At 38.9% G+C, this 21,017-nt stretch overlaps 1 protein-coding gene across 11 annotated transcripts in view; it reads left to right on the top strand.

Moving 5' to 3' along the window:
• Positions 1-21,017, top strand: part of DOCK10 (dedicator of cytokinesis 10) — a 304,984-nt gene that overhangs the window by 134,403 nt on the left and 149,564 nt on the right. For all 11 annotated transcript variants that reach the window (XM_061386579.1, XM_061386560.1, XM_061386598.1 and 8 more), the window contains exon 3: positions 10,098-10,187. In XM_061386579.1, the coding sequence (XP_061242563.1) occupies positions 10,098-10,187 (90 nt within the window). The remainder of the gene's footprint in view (positions 1-10,097; positions 10,188-21,017) is intronic.

The raw sequence follows: 21,017 nt of genomic DNA, 5'->3' as shown, positions 1-21,017 counted from the left end.
CCTGATGTTGCTGAGTACTTATCTTCCAGTCCTGTTTCCCTCCTAGCATTCTTTGTGCTCACTGAACCTGCCAAGCCCACCTGCTCTGTGGGGCCTTTATGCACCCTGCACAGGGACTTCCTATCTTTCATTCATGATTCAGTTCAAATGCTACCTCTTCAAAGAACCATCCTTGATTTCCAACCTACATTACCCCACCCCCACCCTGTGTCACTCACATCCCCTGTTTGCTTCTCTTTATAACACTTACCAGTGCCTAGAAATATCTCAATTTGCTTTTTCACTCCTGTCACATGTTTCTCACCATCAAAGAGTAAGCTCAAGCAGGAATGTCCCTGTCTTGATCATGGTGAGGCCCCCAGCAACTGGAATGGCACTTGGCACCAAGCAAAGAGAAAATGAATATTTATTTCATGAATTATCTTTCAGACACATGTAGACTTTTAATTTTTTATTTATTTATTTTTGGCTGTGCCATGTGGCATATGGGAGCTTAATTCCCTGACCAGGAATTGAACTCGTGTCCCCTGCATTGGAAGCAAAGAGTGTTAACCACCGGATTTGCCAGGGAAATCTCTTAGGTTATTGTTTTAGAATATAATTCTGAGTGCTTTTAGGAACCAAAAAGGCCATTCTGAAATGAAATTTGAGAATAAAGAGAATGAAGTCATTGACTTTGTTGAGATCACTAATATGCTACTTTCGTCTTTGACACATCTTAACCTTAAAAAAAAACTGCACTAAGATCATAATCCTCTTCCCCAGAGGCTCATTCCATGCAGTTCACTGACCAGCACTTAGCCGCCATCAACAAAGGCTGATTTCCTCCCTATAACACCGTGTACTTATTCACTAGCTGTTACTAGGCAAGGGAGAAATCAATTCATATCTGTATTTTAAGTACCCAACACAACATCTGGCTCATGGGCGTTCAGTAAAGATTGTTGAACATTGAATTAACATAATCTTCTTCTAGATTAAGACACCAAAGTAGAAGTATTTTCCTCTTTCTTGGCCCATGAGGTAGAAATACTTCCTCTGGTGTGTGGGTGCTGGACGCAGGCAGTGTGATCTTCTGCAGTGCTTGCATCATAATGGTTTCTTGGAATAAGCAGTCTAGATGTGTTTATTAACTCATTCATTTCAAAAACACGTATTCCTTCAATAACTGTGTTTGCTACTCTTGTTTTTCTCATCTTTCTTTTTGAAACTGGTAGTGATAGAAACTGAAGACCAAAAAATGAAGAACTTAGTCACCAAACTGTGGCTTCACAAATAGGCAAGGAGAGTAGGGGGAAAAAACAAGAGCTAAAGAACGGTTTCAAGGACACACTGAATCATATTGTGGAGTGATTCCATTGAAGGAGAGGCTGATACAAAACAGCAGAACAAAAAAGTGAGAAAGCCAGAAATGAGTTTCTTTCTGAGCGAAAGACACAGAAAGCCTGAAGTGGCATCATTTCTAGGAGATGTAAAAACCTTAAAGAAGAAAGTTCAGGGGTTTGAAAGCAATACTGATGCTGTGGAAAGGCCACCCTATCACCTGTATTTCCATCTTGCCCACCCCAGCCACACTGCTGTTTCGTCAGTTTCCTGACCCAGTTGTCTGTGAGCTCTGTTGTAGACAGCAAGGACACCAACAAGACCAAGAAGCCGGCTTGAAAGGTTAGACTTTCAGCACTGGTCAGTGGCATTCTCAAACTCATAGGTTTACATTACACTCCAAAATAGCCTGTCGAGAGAGTTGACATGATCTTCTCAAATCCTTTCTTCATATCAGTAGTTCAGAATTAGAGTCTCAGGGCTGACAAATACATCCTGCATTTTTTATGACTTATTAGCAGAACTTAGTCAGTTGTGATTTAACATTTGTTCTTTCATAGAATGTTTTTAGCTATAAAAAGCAGCCTGGTATGTGGGGACTTCCATGCTCAACCACATGGGTCATTTTGTCAGAGGAAGCAGAAATACAGACCTTAATATGTCTTAAATGGAAAAGCAGAAAAGCTATGAGTGTTTATTTTCTTCCTCTTTTGTCTCTTACTGAGACACAGCCCAACATTTTATAGGAATGTCAACCTCTTTTTAATCCTTGGTTTCTTAGCCTGAAATCAGACTTTAAATGGCTCTTGGTGTTCATGCAAGAACACTGTGATCGAAATTTAAAAGCTAAGTAAGAGTCTTTGTCAAACTAGATTATTCTAAGTTAGAATATTCCTCTCATTTACAAGCTAAGGAAGCTGAGATTTGGAAAGGCTCTTGTTCAAGGATATAGAGTAACTATGACGACAGAAATCAAGCATAAGCACCTTGATTTTTGCTATAGAGTTTCTGTCGAAACAGCATGCTCTGAGCCAACTGCTTCTTATAAAAATAAGGTGCATGATTTGGGAGAAATATTAACCCCCTGAATCCCACAGTGAGTGGTACCATTGTAGTATTGCAGAGAAGGGGTTCTAGAGGGCTTACTTCAATTCAGTAAAGGATATGTGAAAATGAGACTGCTCTGGACTTGATTGTGCTAGGAATATATGTCCATATAAAGACTTTTGTAGGAATATTCATAGCAGTATTATTCATAATCCAAAGTGGAAGCAACCCAAATGTTCATCAACTGAAGAGTGGATAAACAAAGTGTGGTATGTCTATACAATGGAATATTATTCAGCCATAAAAAGGAATAGAGTACTGATACATTTTATAACATGAGTGAACCTTGAAAACAACCCAAACGTCCATCAAATGAAGTGGATAAACAGTGTGGTATATCCATACAATGGACTAGTATTCAGCAATAAAAAGAAATGAAGTACTGATACATGTGGGTGAACCTTGAAAACATTATGCTAAGCAAAAGAGGCCAGTCCCAAAAGAATACCCGTGGTATGATTTCATCCACATGCAATGTCCACAGTAGGAGAATCCTTAGAGACAGAAAGCTGGTTACAGTTACCTAGGGCTGGGGAGAAGGGAGAAAGGGAGTAACTTCTAGTAGATATGGAGTTTCTTTTGGGGGTGATGAAAATGTTCTAAAATTAAATAGTGATGATGATTGCATTATCCATGCATAGACTTAAAACTACTGAGTTCATTTTGAAAGGGTGAATTTTATGGCAAATCAGTTATATTTCAATAACACTGCTATTTTAAAGATAAGGATGTTTTGAGGTGTTAAGATAGGTGTGATGTAGGTGGTCAGAGACAGGATACCAAAAAATCATAAAAATATATGTCTGCATTCAGGTACATCATTCTTTAAAAAGAATAACAATATACCAGAGCCACAATAAAGAGCATGGCAGTACATTTCATTTGTAGTAATATTTTATTGCCAAAGGGGATTTAATGTGGCTTGCTTACAAACAAAACCACACATGTGAAATGACTGGCTGAGTTAATCACTAGCAAAGCTTATGAATCTAAAATATTCTATAGTTTAGCTGCAGACTTCATGGGTGATACAGACAGTAAATGATATAGTTCAAAGAAGAGAAGATGCATGATGGATGAATTAGAGAGAATTTTCAGAATAACTGATATCTATATCAAGCCTGAGATTAGGAAAGAACAAGGTAAAAAGATTTATGAAAGGAGAAGGAAAATGGGCAAGTCATGTGTAGGCATGAGCCCAGAATGAAGGAGAAGTGTGAGCAGCCATTGGAAATGATGTCATGGCGAGTGGCTGTGGGGGATTGTCTTGTGTCTTGCTTCTGTTTGCTCCCCCATGAATCCTTGTCTGCAGGCCTCACAGGGATCAGGCTGTTCCCCTATGCTTCCTGGAGAGTGAGCTCAGACCACAGCCTCTGAGTCCTTGCCGAGGGCAGACCCCAATGCAATACTATCTTTCTATTGTTGGAACACTGTGATCTATTAATACTCAGAGTTTTCCATACATAAAATGTACTTCCTTGGAGGAGGTGAGACACATTTTGGAGCCTAGAAAATGAAGCACAGAAAAAAGGAAGTGACTTGCTCAGTGGTTTGCTTGTCCAAGAGTAAAAAGGTTTTGAAACAGATTTCCAAAGTTCCCTAATTATATACTTAAATACTATGGTGGATGAATCACCAGGCTTGACCTGGTTGTTCGATGACGAGGGTCCAGTTATGGGCAACTGCTCACCATTTGTGCATTTCCCATACAATTTAACTTTAGCAAAGCAAGAAGGACCTTTCCCTGAAAGCACATTGCAAGTATTAATGTGAAATGCTCACCTATTAAAAAAAAAATTAAAATCACAATATTCTTCTGAATGGGGTAAAAATGTATTTCAAGCAACAGATGTAGTGTTAAATGTCTGCTCTCCTAGGATAAAAAGCAGTATCAGTGTTTTAATTTGAGAAATTTAGGTGAAGACTACTTTAAAACACATGCTTAGGTTGGAATTGACATGAAGTGTTAGTTAATAGTCCTTATTGAGGGGATTGTTGACTCCTCAAGCTCCACTGATGGGTTATTCTAAACACCATCATTATTGTCCACTGTTTTTGAGCAGCTGGGATCAACAACGCTGTCAGAAGAATCTTTGCTCAACTCCAGGATAGGAAAAGAAACTTCTTTTTTAGACTCTTGACAGTGGCCTTTGGCCGATTGAGAAATGGCCGCTGTGTGCTTGGAATGACGACTTCTGCGGTCCCCAGCAGAATGGTGGCTGTGACAAAGCCACAGAGATGACCCACTACAGAGTAGAAGGAACCAGAGCATGTCAGGGCTGCAGTGGAGGATGTCTGAATGTCATGGACCTGAAACTACACACACAGGCCTGCATGTCTTGTTGCGTAAATAAAAGGACAGTTTTTATTTCCAAATGCCTAATCTCTGGACAATAGGCCCCTTATAAGACTCTACCACCAGAAGAGGAGCTTGGCTGAGCGCCAGTTGAGTCTCAGCTCTGTCTCATGCTATTGAGCTCTACTAATTGTCGACCAGAGGGTTTATAAAAGAGAACAGGAAGTCTGTTGTGGCCAAGGCAATTTGTAGTGGTCTGAAAGCATCTAATTCTCAGAAAAGAAATTCTTTGTAGCCATGTTAATACCCTTAACAAATATGACTCTGTATACTTTTCTTCTTATTTGATCAATTTATTTTTGCTTCAACAGAGACACATGAAAGAAATTAAAAATGAGCAAGATGGGGATAAGGGGTGATGAACAAGATGGGGATAAGGGGTGAAGAGGTACAGACTGTTATGTATAAACTAAGCTACAAGGATATATAATACAATACAGGGAATATAGCCAGTATTGTGTAGTAACTATTAACGGAATATAACCTTTAAAAATTGTGAATCACTATGTTGTCCACCTGTAATTTATATAATATTGTACATCAACTGCACTTCAATTAAAAGTGAAGAAAAGGAATAAAAAAAATGAGTAGAAGCTCTCCAATTCTTAAAGTTGAAATTTTATGGAGGCCTTCTGCTTTTTCAAGTAAAGTCTCCAATATTATGGCAAACTATAACTGAGGTCAGTAGTGTCTTATTCTACATTCCTTTTCTTGTATCTGTGTACTCTGTACAAGGTATTAGATTTGCATGTTGTAAAATATTGTTGTCTATTTCTCATGTGGTTACATAAGAGTGGCTCAGCTCTAACTGCTTTAGTAAAGAACTGACATCATCTTGTATCTAGAGGTCATCAGGAATCATACATAACCATCGTACATATTATTAATTTTTATTACTCCAAATTCAATGAACTTCCAATCATACATCAAGTATGAGCGTTACCCTATGTATTTGGGGCCCTAATCTTTACTCTGGTAACATCACAAATCAAATAATTGTGTGATTATCGTTACCGGAAACCCAAGCCCACCTTCCAGAAACCTACTATAAAGAAAAAAAAACAACTTCTTAAACCAGCTCACTATTCACTCTATTGAACTGTACCACAGAGTACTGATCTTAGTGGGACAACAGGCTTATGGTATAACTAAACAGGAAACTAAACTGCAGGTCCCTTCACTGTCCATCAGATTTAGAGTATTTTAGAGAAGATATTATTTTTTTTAAAGCAAGAAATCAATAAGAAACTGTTGTGGATAATGAAAAAGAGGAGTCTTGCTTTAATACAAAAATTTTATTATAAAATAATGATTGAAATATGGAAAAATTTTTGAATTAGAGGAAAAAATATCCTTAATCTTGCCAGTAGATCACAGTATGTAATGTTCCCTGGAAACCAATCAAGTTACATTGTGTATCTGCAAATTATCTGTCCAAACAGGAAAGAAGTTATCCCCAGATAATTGAAATCCAGCAATAATCCCCAGAGCTCACTTCAGGCACGGATTCTCATCTTCTACTCCAGCCTCAATGGAGTTTGTTTACTGTTTATTTTCTAACAGAGTAAATAACATAAAAGAAACAATTTGAAAGAGGCAATTCAAAAGGAATAAAAATGTAAAATCTAAATAATAGTAAGTTCTACATTGACTCCCGAAATGTAGGACTTACTATGAAAATGCAAATTCGTGAAGTGTTTCATACTTTGGGGGCTTCCCAGGTGGCTCTGTGTGTCTATGTTAGTTGGTCAGTCATGCCCAACTCTTTGTGACCCCGTGGACTATAACCCACCAGGGCCCTCTGTCCATGGATTTCTCCAGGCAAGAATACTGGAGTGGGTTGCCATTCCTTCTCCAGAGGATTTTCCCAACCCAGAGATCAAACCCATGTCTCCTGCATTGCAAGCAGATTCTTTACTGTCTGAGCCGGATGGCGCTAGTGGTAAAGAACCCTCCTGCCAGTGCAGGAGGTACAAGAGACCTGGGCTCAGTCCCTGGGTGGGGAAGATCCCCTGGAGTAGGAAATGGCAACCCACTCCAGTATTCTTGCCTGGAGAATCCCATGGACAGAGGAGCCTGGTGGGCTACACTCCATGGGGTCACAAAGAGTTGGGCACGACTGAAGCAACTTAGCACACACACGTTGGCCCCAGCATGCTTCACATAGGAAGTAATTGTTCCCTGTATGTGTATCTACACTTGGCTTGAATCAATAGCCATGGCCTCTGAGCACTTCCAAACTTCCTTCACACATTACAGTCAAATCCTGGGACAAACACACTGACAGAGAGGCTCTTTATCTGTTTCAAGATGAGCTTTTATTTTTGCCATATGATGTATCTTGAATATAATTTTCTCATTATTTTGTATCCCTTGATCATGTTACATTCACATGACATTCTTCTTCTTTCAGGGTCCAAATACCATCTTCCCAATATGCACATACATACATGCACATCCACACACTCATTCACTCACAGATACACTCACATACCACACTCACTCACATGTGACACACACTCACCATGCACATACACACACGCACACTGTCAACTACAGCCTACCTCCATGCATAATCACACAGACACTACACACACACACCAGACACACATCACACACACATGCATTCACACAGACATACACAACAGGCAACCACAGACACATACCCCACACACTCAACAAGTAAGTATTTGAGCACCCATCCAGGCACTGAGGTTATAGCAGTGAACAAAACAGACCAGATTTCTTTCCCACCAGGAGCTTATATCAAGAGTAAAGAAAAAATTGAAGAAAATATGAGCCTAGGATTAGAAGATGAGGAATGATTCTGCCCCTGGTGGCAGAGCTGCAGTTGCCATTGTGAACTCAGAAGACTAAATTCCCTGGACCCCTCCCCTTCCCGTTCTGTGAAAGTAAGGACAGATTTTGAGACTCTCATCTACTTAAATAATTAGAACGAAAAATGCCCTTCATCTGTTGTTGTTTAGTCACTAAGTCATGTCTGACTCTTCTGCAACCCCGTGGACTGTGTAGCCTGTCAGGCTCCTCTGTCCATGGAATTCTCCAGGCAAGAATACTGGAGTGGGTTGCCATTTCTTTCTCCAGGGGATCTTCCCAACCCAGAGACTGAACCCATGTCTCCTTCATTGCAGTCTGCGCTTCATCTAGAACAGCTCACATGAATCCTGAAAGTGAAAATGTCAGTAGCTCAGTCATGTTTTACTCTTTGCAACCCCATGCGCTGTAGCTGGCCATACTCCTCTGTCCATGAGATTCGCCAGGCAATAATACTGGAGTGGGTTGCCATCCCTTCTACAGGGGATCTTCCTGACCCAGGGCTCGAACCTTAGTCTGTTATGTCTTCTACATTGCAGGTGGATTCTTTACCATCTGAGCCACCAGGAAATTGTGCTATATGATTTGTAGGTTTGACAGTGTACAAAATAAAAGATCCCAGCTGTTGGTACCATGTATGCTAACAGACTCATCATCCCAGCACCCCTGTAATCACCAAGAACAGAATAAAGGAAGCTGGTGGCTGAGGTTGCAAACTTACACGGCATCCCATAAGATAAGATACAGAAGAAACAGTCTATGCATTACATTTTAAATGTTTTCTTTGAAGAGATACTTTATCCTTTTAGTTGATGTATATTCATTTAATAAAAATTGGTTTGTTTAGCTTAAAGTTGAAGATGTTGTATTTCTATGAAAATAAAGACACCAAAAACATGACTTATTTTCTTGAAGGTCTAGATTTACTGAATACCCTTTCTTCTCTCCCACCCTGTCTGTGGCTACACACACGCAGCTTCTGAAAGGCATCAAATTTACCCTGTGAATATTCAGGAGATTATTCAAAGTAGGATTGACATATTGCTGATTTTATAGGTTTTCTTTTTCATTTCAAATGTATTTTATCATTAGCAGCAACAAAGGTACCAATATAAATAGTCAAAATATACAGATGCCCAAATTTTTGTTTTCTCCATGGAAGGAAACAGCTTAAAATTGTGAGCTCCACAGAGAAAACAGTGGTCTGTAATATCATCCTCTTCCATTGTATATTGGGAATACATCCCAAGATGCTTAGTGGATGCCTGAAAGTGTAGATGGTACTCTGTAAATACTATTTTTTCCTATACACGCATACCTGTGATGATGTTTAACTTATAAATTAGGCACAGTAAAAGATTAACAAGAGTAACTAATAGTAAAATAGAACAATTACAATAAAAAATATGTGAATGTGGTCTCTGTCTCACAATATCTTCTCATACTGTACTCACCCTTCTTCCAGTGATGATATGATAAAATGCCTAGGTGATGAGATGAAGTGAGGTTAATGATGTAGTGACATAGTATTAGGCTACTATTTATTGACCTTCTGACAATAAATCAGAAGGAGGGTCATCTGCTTTAGGTGATCCTGGATCCTGGAACCCTGAGAAGATCAATGAGATAAGATAGTGGGGGCAGGCAGAGGGGAGTGGCTTGAGATACCATCATACGTCTCAGAACAGAACATTAGAAGTTTCCATTTAATATTTTTGGACCCTGGTTAACCACAAGTAACTGAAACCACAAATAAGGAGGGACTAACTGTAATGCTCGGAGAAGGCGATGGCACCCCAGTCCAGTACTCTTGCCTGGAAAATCCCATGGACGGAGGAGCCTGGTAGGCTGCAGTCCATGGGGTCGCTAAGAGTTGGACACGACTGAGCGACTTCACTTTCACTTTCATGCATTGGAGAAGGAAATGGCAACCCACTCCAGTGTTCTTGCCTGGAGAATCCCAGGGACGGGGGAGCCTGGTGGGCTGCCATCTATGGGGTCGCACAGAGTCAGACACGACTGAAGTGACTTAGCAGCAGCAGCAGCAACTGTAATGCTCCCTGGTGGCTCAGACAGTAAAGAATCCACCTGCAGTGCAGGAGACCCAGGTTCTATTCCTGGGTCGGGAAGATCCCCTGGAGAAGGGCATGGTAACCCACTCCAGCGTTCTTGCCTGGAGAATTCCATGGACAGAAGAGACTGGTGGGATCCGGTCCATGGGGTCGCAGAGTCTGACACAACTGAGTGCTACTGACTAATGCTTTCATGCTTGAAACTGTAATGCTACTAGTGGTGATCAAGAGAGGTATGAATCTTCCCTCGTAGAGAGTAAATTGCTAAGAACTATGGAAGTTTCTGTTTTCTCTTATCCTCAAATACTGAGATCTAATACACTTTCTTATTGTGTCTTGGGTATAGTGGTCTACACAATGCTTTCAAGTTGGAAGATTTAATTCCCTTTCCTTGTTGTTCTCAGACCACCACAGTATCTTGGGACATCCGAACCTTGTATTCAACAGTACCTGAAGATGCAGAGCACAAAGCAGAAAATTTACTGGTGAAAGAGGTAAATGCAATGCTTCCAATCCATTATTTTAAAAAGTTTTGTTTTCCCCTATGTAGTTCTTAATGCAACTTATTATTTTTGCTGTCTCCCTCTCTTTTTCAATAGAGAATTCCAACTACAGTTGTTAGTTAATGTCTTTCAACCTTTATTACTTATTTCCTGTGAATCATTTTTCATTGTCTGGTGACCATTTGAGTTCTGGAACTTTTAAATTTTGTTTTTACTTAATTTAAAATCCCCACATTGAGAAATAATTGAGTATTCCTAACAAAAAGATTTAATTTTATTTTACTTATTTGGATTGACTTATAGGAAATGCCATATTATGTGAGAATTTTGGATAACAAAGTTTTTAAGAGAGATATTTCTTTCAAGTATTAACTATGGAAATAGTTAATGACTTCACTGGTAGCTTAGTGGTAAAGAGTCTGCCTGCCATTGTAGGAGACGCAAGAAACACAGTTTTGATCCCTGGGCTGGAGAATCTCCTGGAGAAAGAAATGAGAGACCACTCCAGTATTCTTGCCTGAAGAATTCCATGGACAGAGGAGCCTGGTGGGCTATAATCCACAGTCGCAAAGAGTCAGACATGACTGAGCACACACACACACAAAACCATTTGAAAAGGACTGATAAATTCTGTTGGTGTGTAGCATCTATCTGCGTTTTGTTGGTGTGTGTGTTAATCACTCAGTCGTGTTTGACTCTGCAACCCCATGGACTGTAGCTCGCCAGTCTCCTCTGTCCGTAGAATTCTCCAGGCAAGAATACTGGAGTGGATTGCCATTTCCTTCTCCAAGTTGGTATAAAACTGCTTATTCTAGCCCGACTACAGGCAACTTTGGGGCAGGGATTGGACACACATTTAACATCTGTTTCTCATTTGTTTGAAAGTGAAAATGAAAGTGTTAGTAGCTCAGTTCAGTTCAGTCCCTGAGTCACATCTGACTCTTTGCAACCCCATGGACTGCAGCATGCCAGGCTTCTCTGTCCATCACCAACTCCCAGAGCTTACATAAACTCATGTCCATCAAGTCAGTGGTACCATCCAACCATCTCATCCTCTGTCATCCCCTTCTCCTCCTGCCCTCAATCTTTCCCAGCATCAGGGTCTTTTCAAATGAGCCAGTTCTTCACATCAGGTGGCCAAAGTATTGGAGTTTCAGCTTCAACATCAGTCCTTCCAATGAACATCCAGGACTAATCTCCTTTAGGATGGACTGATTGGATCTCCTTGCAGTCCAAGGGACTCTCAAGAGTCTTGTCCAGCACCACAGTTCAAAAGCATCAATTCTTGGGCACTCAGCTTTCTTTATAGTCCAACTCTCACATCCATACATGACTACTGGAAAAACCATAGCTTTGAGGAGATGGGCCTTTGTTCGCAACGTAATGTCTCTGCTTTTTAATATGCTGTCTAGGTTGGTCATAGATTTCTTCCAAGGAGCAAGTGTCTTTTAATTTCATGGCTGCAGTCACCATCTGCAGTGATTTTGGAGCCCCAGAAAATAGTCTGACACTGTTCCTATTGTTTCCCCATCTATTTGCCATGAAGTGATGGGACTGGATCCCATGATCTTTTCTGAATGTTGAGTTTTAAGCCAACTTTTCACTCTCCTCTTTCAGTTTCATCAAGAGGCTCTTTAGTTCTTCTTCATTTTCTGCCATAAGGGTGGTGTCATCTGCATATCTGAGGTTATTGATATTTCTCCTGGCAATCTTGATTCCAGCTTGTGCTTCATCCAGCCCAGCATTTCTCATGATGTACTCTGCATAGAAGTTAAATAAGCAGGGTGATAATATGCAGCCTTGACGTACTCCTTTCCCAATTTGGAGCCAGTCTGTTGTTCGATGTCAAGTTGTAACTGTTGCTTCTTGACCTGCATACAGATTTCTCAGGAGGCAGGTAAGGTGTTCTGGTATTCCAATCTCTTTAAGAAGTTTCTATAGTTTTTTGTGATCCACACAGTCAAAGGTTTTGGCATAGTCAATAAAGCAGAAATAGATGTTTTTCTGGAACTCTTGCTTTTTTGATCCAGCGGATGTTGGCAATTTGATCTCTGGTTCCTCTGCCTTTTCTAAATCCAGCTTGAACATCTGGAAGCTCATGATTCACCTACTATTGAAGCCTGACTTGGAGAATTTTGAGCATTACTTTGCTAGCATGTGAGATGAGTGTAATTGTGTAGTAGTTTGAGCATTCTTTGTCATTGCCTTTCTTTGGAATTGGAATGAAAACTGACCTTTTCCAATCCTGTGGCCACTGCTGAGTTTTCCAAATTTGCTGGCATATTGAGTACAGCACTTTCACAGCATCATCTTTTAGGATTTGAAATAGCTCAACTGAAATTCCATCACGTCCACTAGCTTTGTTCATAGTGATGCTTCCTAAGGCCCACTTGACTTCACATTCCAGGATGTCTGGCTCTCGATGAGTGATCACACTATCATGGTTATCTAAGTCATGAAGATCTTTTTTGTATCATTCTTAGGTGTATTGTTGCCACCTCTTCTTAATATCTTCTGCTTCTACTAGGTCCATGACATTTCTTTCCTTTATTGTGCCCATATTTTCATGAAATGTTCCCTTGGTATCTCTTATTTTATTGAAAAAAATCTCTATCTTTCCCATTCTATTGTTTTCCTCTATTTCTTTGCATTTATCACTGAGGAAGGCTTTCTTATCTCTCTTTGCTATTCTTTGGAACTCTGCATTCAAATGGGTTTATCTTTCCTTTTCTCCTTTGCCTTTCAGTCCTGTCTGACTCTTTGCAACCCCATGGACTGTAGCCCACCAGGCTCCTCTTTCATGGGATTCTCCAGGCAAGAATACTGGAGTGGGTTGCCATTCCCTTCCCCAGGGGATCTTCCCAACCCAGGGATCGAACCTGGGTCTCCAGCATTGCAGGCAGATTCTTTACCATCTGCACCACCAGGGATTGAATGAATAAGTGTAGCCAGTCCTTCCTTTACAGAATATGCAGTGGTAACATTTAGCCTAGCATGGATCACACTGAAAGTAGTGGAATCTAAATGCAATCTTTAATCCTAAGAAAACAGTGTATCCCAATTAGGATTTAATAAAGGTACATAAAATAGCAAAACCCTTTCTCAGCTTTTAAGCATATTTGTATGAGTAGAAGTTTATTAATCAGATTATTCCTAATCATACATATTTTATGTTGGACCATTCAGTCCACACCATCTTTGCCATAGAGTTGTCTTTTTCTCCCCAATTCTGTCATTTCATATTTATTTTCTCAAAGTTCACATTAAATTACAACATCTTCTAAGAAGGTGATGAGAAAAAATGAGTAAAATGTCATTCAGAAAACATCAGGATATCTGATTATACTGTTTTCACATTTACTAATAAAAGTATGACATCAGTACCAGAGTATTTTGTTTACAGTTACCTTAGAGGAAGTTTCCGTATCTCGTAGGGCATCATTGTTTTTTGGTTTTTTTTTTGTTTTTAAATAAGCTGGTAAATCATTTTCTGCACAAGCAAATCAAAATCATTGAGACCAAGTCTACAAAAGTCCTATAGTAAGCATGTGTTAACTTAGGTATGATTTGAAATATTTATGATGTTCAAATTCCTAACAGGGAATATTTAACTAGGTCTTTTATGTTTTCTTTACTAAACTATTGTACTTTTTGTTGTTGTGGCTCAGTTGCTCAGTCGTGTCTGACTCTTTGTGACCCCATGGACTGCAGCACGAGAGGCTTCCCTGTCCTTCACTATCTTCCGGAGTTTCTTCAAACTCATGTTCATTGAGTCAGTGACGCCATCCAACCATCTTATCCTCTGTCGCTCCATTCTCTTCTTGCTCTCAATATTTCCGAGAATCAGGATCTTTTCCAGTGAGTCGACTCTTCACATCAGTTGGCCAAAGTATTGGAACTTCAACTTTAGCACCAGTCCTTCCAATGAATATTTAGGGTTCATTTCCTTTAGGATTGATTGGTTTAATCTCCTTGCTGTCCAAGGGACTCTCAAGAGTCTTCTCCAACACCACGGTTAGAAAGTATCAGTTCTTCAGTGCTCAGCCTTCTTTATAGTCCAACTCTCACATCCATACATGATTACTGGAAAAATCATAGCTTTGATTATATGGACCTTTGTCAGCAAAGTGATGTCTCTGCTTTTTTAATACCCTATCTAGTGTATTAAATACACTTCCTTCTTAAAAACCTTTAACTTTGTTGTTCAATTTATTTCCACATATTTTATACTATTGTTGCAAAATTGTGAGTAGACTTCTTTTCTTACTATTTATTGCTGATATTTTTTAAAAGCTACTGATTTTCAAATTTAAAATTTCTTTTTTTCTAATAAGTATATTGTTTCCTTAATTTTTGTGTTATTATCTAATATCTCTAAAACTATATTGAATAATAATTCCAATTAGGCATCCTGTCTTATTCTTGATTTGGTGTTTTATGATAGTTTCAGAGACAAAAGAAATGTCTAAGAAAGGTCTTTCTGGTCTTAATCATGTTTAAGAAGGACCTTTCTTGGTCTCCACAGTGTTTATAAAGACTGGATACCCAGTGTTACAAAATTCATATCCAGCCTATTGACATAATAGCTTTTTTTTGCTTGAATTTAGTGCTGCAATAGAATTAATAGGTTACTGTCCTATGAAAACATACTTGTGTTTCTGGTTTAAACTTTCTTATTTAAGTTGTATTTCTACCTTAATTCTTTGCTGCATTAGAATTGCTAATTTTTTTCAAATTTTTGCATTTATATTCATGAGTGAAATCTGGCTCTAGTTTTCTTTTATTTCTTTGGTATTAGAGAAATGTTAACTCTTAAAAATAGACATTCTCCATCTTTCTCTGCCTTCTGAAATTAAAAAAAATAATAATAATAAGCCAGTGAAAGCAACCAAGTATTTGAAACAGACCCAAATGCGTATGGTTACTTGATAACTGGTAAATGTGGCACTTCAAATTCCTGGTGAAGGGTGGACTGTTCTACAAATACCACTGGGCTATCTGTTTTGGACAAAAGTAGTTAAGGCTGTATCTAACAGTACATGTAAAAATTAATTCCAGATGAATTTTTAATGTCTTAATTTCAAAAGCAGAAGCTGTAAAAACATAGGAAGACATTTTAAAATGAAAAGTTATGAAAAATACATGCATTTAACAAAGTCTTGAATTTTTATGATGAATGGTGCCATCAATAAAGCCAAAGAAAATGGTTAGAGAATTTATTCACAACTCATATATCTTTTCCCACACTCCCCCACAGACATTCCTAATACACAAAATTCTATAAATTAATAAGAAAAAGGTAAATAACCCAAGAAAATATGAGCACAAAGAAAGGAGCAGGAAATTCAAAAAGAGCAGGAATTTTAAGTTGGCCCAGAGGAATGTAGAATTGCCAAGCTACACTTGTAATCATAGAAATACAAATTTTAAAAAAAATGATGTATAATATGTGAATGAAGAAATGCGAGTAGGCATATAGGGAGACAAACACTATCACATAATGCTTCTAATTTTCACATGTCTGTGGCATTTAGAGATACTCAAATGTGTATAAATATGCAGCGTACATTTTAGAAAAACAAACACTAGAATATAAAATACAGTTACAAGCATGAGTACAGTGTGCATGCATGCATGCTCAGTTGCTCAGTCATGTCCAACTCTTTTCAACCCCATGGACTGTAACCTGAAAGATTCCTCTGTCCATGGGATTTCCCAGGCAAGAATACTGGAGTGGATTGCCGTTTCCTTATCCAGAGGATCTTCTCAACCCAGGGACTGAGCCCGAGTCTCCTGCATTGGCAGGAGGGTTCTTTACCACTGAGCCACCAGGGAAGCCCAATTTGTAATATCAGCCGATATAAGTGGGGTTGAATATGTTTTGGCACATCTACATTTTATAATAATAAGTAGGCAATAAAAATTATACACATTTAACTGCATTAACTGGAATGCCCAATGTATAGATTCTGTATTGTTGTGGTTACAAATTTTTTTAATAAAAAATATTTTGAAAAAGTTAGAATATATCTAAAAATACTGCCAAAATTGGAAGCAACGTGAGTCTGTTCCCTAAAATCGTCTCCAAAAGTTAAAATCCAACTGTATACTTCCAGTCATTAGGTAGTCACTTTAGAGACTTCATCACCCTAAACTTTTCTGTTGTAAATCTCAGGACAGAGCATCTGTCTTGACAGTGTGAATGAATCTTCTTACCATGTTTTTCCCACCCTTGTGGATCTAAAGTAGAAGAAAGTGGAAGAAGCCTGGGAAGAAACTCTTTTATTCCCTGCTAATTTTTCCAGATCACTAGCAGTGAAAACCCTGTGAAGATCCCCATAGTTGTACTTGTTTTTAAGGATGGAGATAAAGAGAAAACTTATGCCTTGGGATAGAAGACAAACATCACGTGATGATAAAGGAATATGAATAGTCGAGCCTGGGGACAGTAGATAAAAAGAAAGGGGTCCCTAAAAAGCTGGGTTAAGACTGAGAAATAACCCCAGAGAAGTAGGCTGCCAAGAAGTCTTGACTTCAGTAGCTAATAGCTGCTGATTGTCATTGACCAGTTACTTTGGGCCAGATATGCTTTTCAGGCCTTTCCTTGCAATAATTACAAACATACGTTTCATCATCATCATCACCTTCTAATGACAAGGAGACTTTCATAGAAAAATTAAGGAACGTGTCCAGCATTATACAGCTGGGAATAGACGGGCCCAGCATCCCAGCCCATGCTGTCCGGCCCCTAGCCTCTTAACCACGATGCTGACTGCCGTGTGTGCTTTGCTATAGCTGCCCTCTGGAAAGAACACTTGCCTCAGTCTTCGCCCTAACAACCCCCTGTAGCTTTGTAACCCTGATGCCTGTAGTTATTGGACCATACTTTGCAAAATATTGATTGAATTTTTCCAACCAGAGTAAGCCAGCCCTGAAGTGAATTCATATTGCCATTTTTGTAGGATTTTGTAGAAACACGTGTTCCCCTTACAGTGGCTGCTGTATTGCAATAAGCAACCTTTTTGATCCACCCTGTGCTCAGTTGCCCTGTTGCTCCCCAGGCAAGGATAAATACCCTGATTGCTAGGCAACAAATTGGCATGAATCTTATTTAAACACCCCAAGTTCAACACTAATGTTGCATTCTGCCTCTCTACACTCTACTTTTGACAACTCTGAGCCTCTTAGGAAAGGCAGTGAGCATTCTTTCCTTTTTCAAATCTTGAATAACTTTGTGCTTTAATAAAATGAGCAATCTCTTCCTTTACTGTTTATCTGTTATTATTTCTTTTTTGTGTCTATGAAATGTAAGGTTAAGTATTCTCCCAGACAAGAGTATAGGTGTACTTCACATCCACTAAAGCACTTCACAGTTATGTAAAACTAACATGAGTCAGAGTTCGGCAACATTCTATATATAGGTTAGGTATGTAGGTATATATATGTATATATACGTATATATATATATGTAGAGAGAGAGAGCACTTATGTTACAGAACTGCTACCTCATTTTAAACCCTACAAAGCAGGTTCTGAATGATCAATAACTTGCCCACTTTCACACAGAGTGGGAATTAACACCATGATTTTACCCACTTTTACCTCTGACCCTTTGAAAAACACCTTTAAATCATGCTCTTAATATCCTGATCTAATGGGGCTATTTTCACTGTGTACAAGGGAACATATCCTTCATTTAGACAAAGATTTCCTCTTTCTGCCTCAGTTTCTCCATCTTTAAATGATATTAATAATCCCAATGCCATGTTTCTAGAAATAAATATAGCAATAGTATGAAAACACTTGGAACGTAACTGGGAACCAATGTCTTTATCTGATCCTCATAAATAGCCTAAAATCAACATCTGTAACCATAAAAATTATAAAAGACTTCCATGATAAAACAAGCACCGCTTCCTTTCACTGGAAGGTCAGGGGAGCAATTAAAGGGATCTATAAATAGGAGGCAGACTTCTCAAGCAAAACTTTTACAGCAAAGTTTTCATTTTAATGTACACAAAACATTAATTAATGCTAAGCTCTTGGTTTTGTCTCTTTTAACAAAGAAGATGAACAAGTAGAGAATTGAGAATAATATAGTGACTCAACAGGGAGCAAGGGTCCCGGGACCACTTCATCTGAATAGCTGGGAAATATAGTAAGTACTAAGGCAGCCAGTTACTCTGCCAGCAAAGCCTTTTGTGATTTCTAGAAATCAACCTGCATCAGGAGTAGACTAACAATGAAGTGAGGCATAAGTCATGAATTCAAGAATCCAAGTCTCACTTTGGTCAAGACATAAAACACTGATAGATTTAAGAGTCGTGGAAGCATTAAAAGAATAGAAGCAAAATATCTATATCTACATCTGTATCTGAATATGTATACACACACATACACAGTGATTATGTACTGTCCTCATCCAGAAAGTACTAAGTTACTGAGGCAAGGAAAAGTTCAGATTTTTAAACAGGGTTTCCAGACCAGCAATAATTGAATTTTCCAGGGGAAAAAAAAATTATAAAAGAACCCAAGATTGAATAGGGAAAACAAACTAGATTCAGAGAAGACAGAATAAATGTCATTGAAATCGCTAGGCTTCCATAGAAAATGCACAATAAAAACCAGGAAAAACGTGATTAAGATCAGAGCAGACACTAATTTCACACAGGCACGGAGTATTCTGCAGAAAGCTGGAACTGCAGGACGTTCATGGTCACAAACACCCACTAAGTTCTTTAACTAGCTAACATCTACAGAGTCTGCCTTAGAAGAGAATAATGGCATGAAATATCCCCCAAGATTTTTTTGGCCATGGAGAAATTCTGCTTCCCCCCTGGGTATCTTGAGAAATGTCTCTCAGAAATGCCGATGTAAATCTGATGGAAGAAAATCAACAGGAATTGGGGACATGGTAGAGTTCAAGCCAGAGAGACTATTTTAATAGCCTAGCTGGGTTAAAGATCTGTACTAACATGTGGCAGATAATGGTGGTAATGGTAAAGAACTGTTAAGGAGATAGAATTCACAGGAGTTGGTGATGGAAAAGAGAGAACTGTGTTGGCGATGATGCCCACATTACTGGCTTGGGCTATTAGCTTGATAGTTGTGTCAGTAATTTAAATAAGGTACCCAGAAGAAAGTGCAGATTGCTCAAGCAGAGATGGATGAAGAAAATAAGATGACATCTCTGGGTGACATGCAGAGCAAGAGATTCAACAAGGTACATACATAGGTCTCAATATAGTAGGAAGGGGTGGGCTCTGGCTCTGGCTTTAAAAATTGAAACTCTGAATCTGGAAGAGCTTGCCCAGGAATGCCATGAGGCAGGTCCCTGAGTGACATTCCCATGTAAAAGGCTGGGAAAGAGAGCCCAGCACAAGAAGTGAACCAGTGGACCAGGAGGTAGGAAGAAAACAAGGAGAAATGATTTCTCAGAATCTAAGAACTGTCAGTAGCGAGAGTGAGGCAATGATATAAAACACCAATGACATGACAAGATTGGGTAATTCACTGGATTTGGTAATTGAGAGTCACCAGTTGTTCTTTAACAGAGCGGTTTCATAAACTTTGATCACAACCTGATTACTGCTGGGTGAACTCTGAAGAGAAGCAAAGTGTGTTATCTTGTCAAAGAAGGTATATGTTTGTCCCTTTACCTAGGAAGTGCCTTGAGAGTAAACCCAGTAAAAATATTGGAACTCTTCAGGTACAACACTGAATCCTGAAGTTAAAAATAGTTCAGTAGACTGTTAAATTATGTACCAAAATATTGAAAATGAAATTTCTTTCTTTCCTTCTTCCTCTTCCACCATCTAGACTCAGATAAGTGGTGTTCAGTTAATTCACAAGAAAATTATGAATAGTCAGGATAAAAGCTGCATCATGTTGAGAGAAGATTTTAAGCAACATGGGTCCTAGCATTTCAAGAAAATTATGGGGAAAGGGAGATTAGCCTTGATTTTAAATGTATTTCATGCAGTGTCCTTTTGTTAACTGAAAGAAATATATCTAAACAAAATGAAATGCATCTTGTCAGGCAATTTCATTTCTTTTATGGTTAAAATAATTTTATATATTTTGTCTTTAATTTTGAACTGTATATTGTGTACTTTTGATAAAGAAACCATTCTTTTGACCAAAATGCCTTTGTACTTTATACAAATAGTTTGAATCTCATATGTAGAATAATGTGCAATTAAACTTACCGAGAAATAAGAATAAGTCTTTCAATAAATAATTCCAGGGTTTCTTTGCATGTATAAATAAATTAAGTAAAAAAATGAAAGCTGTTTTCTGAATCTGAAACATGGGGCAGAAAATGAGTGGTTCTAATGTATTCATTAACCTTGGACCAGAGCATAGTAAGAATGGTTTTCTTCAGTCTAGAACTAGCTCCTCTGCTGTGACATCAGGGGTACAGGCACAGTTTGTAGTGCTGCAAAAGACTCCTGCGAGTCCCTTGAACAGCAAGATCAAACCAGTCAGTCCCTTTGCAGGCAGACGCTTTAACCTCTGAGCCACCAGGGAAGCCCCAATCTTAAAGAAAATCGACCCTGAATATTCACTAGAAGGACTGACGCTGAAGCTGAAGCTCCAGTACTTTGGCCACCTGATGCAAAGAGCTGACTCATTGGAAAAGACCCTGATGCTGGGAAAAATTGAGAACAGGAGGAGAACGGGGTGACAGAAGAGACGATTAAATAGTATCCCCTCCTCAATGGACATGAATTTGAGCAAACTCTGGGACAGGGAAGCCTGGCATGCTGCAGTTGATGGAGTCGCAAAAAAGTAAGACACGGCTTAGCAACTGAACACATT

The sequence above is a fragment of the Bos javanicus genome, chromosome 2 (assembly GCF_032452875.1).
Source record: "Bos javanicus breed banteng chromosome 2, ARS-OSU_banteng_1.0, whole genome shotgun sequence".
In the NCBI taxonomy this organism is placed as follows: Eukaryota; Metazoa; Chordata; class Mammalia; order Artiodactyla; family Bovidae; genus Bos; species Bos javanicus.
The sequence above is the reverse complement of the archived record's forward strand: the minus strand, read 5'-3'. Positions and strand labels throughout refer to the sequence as shown.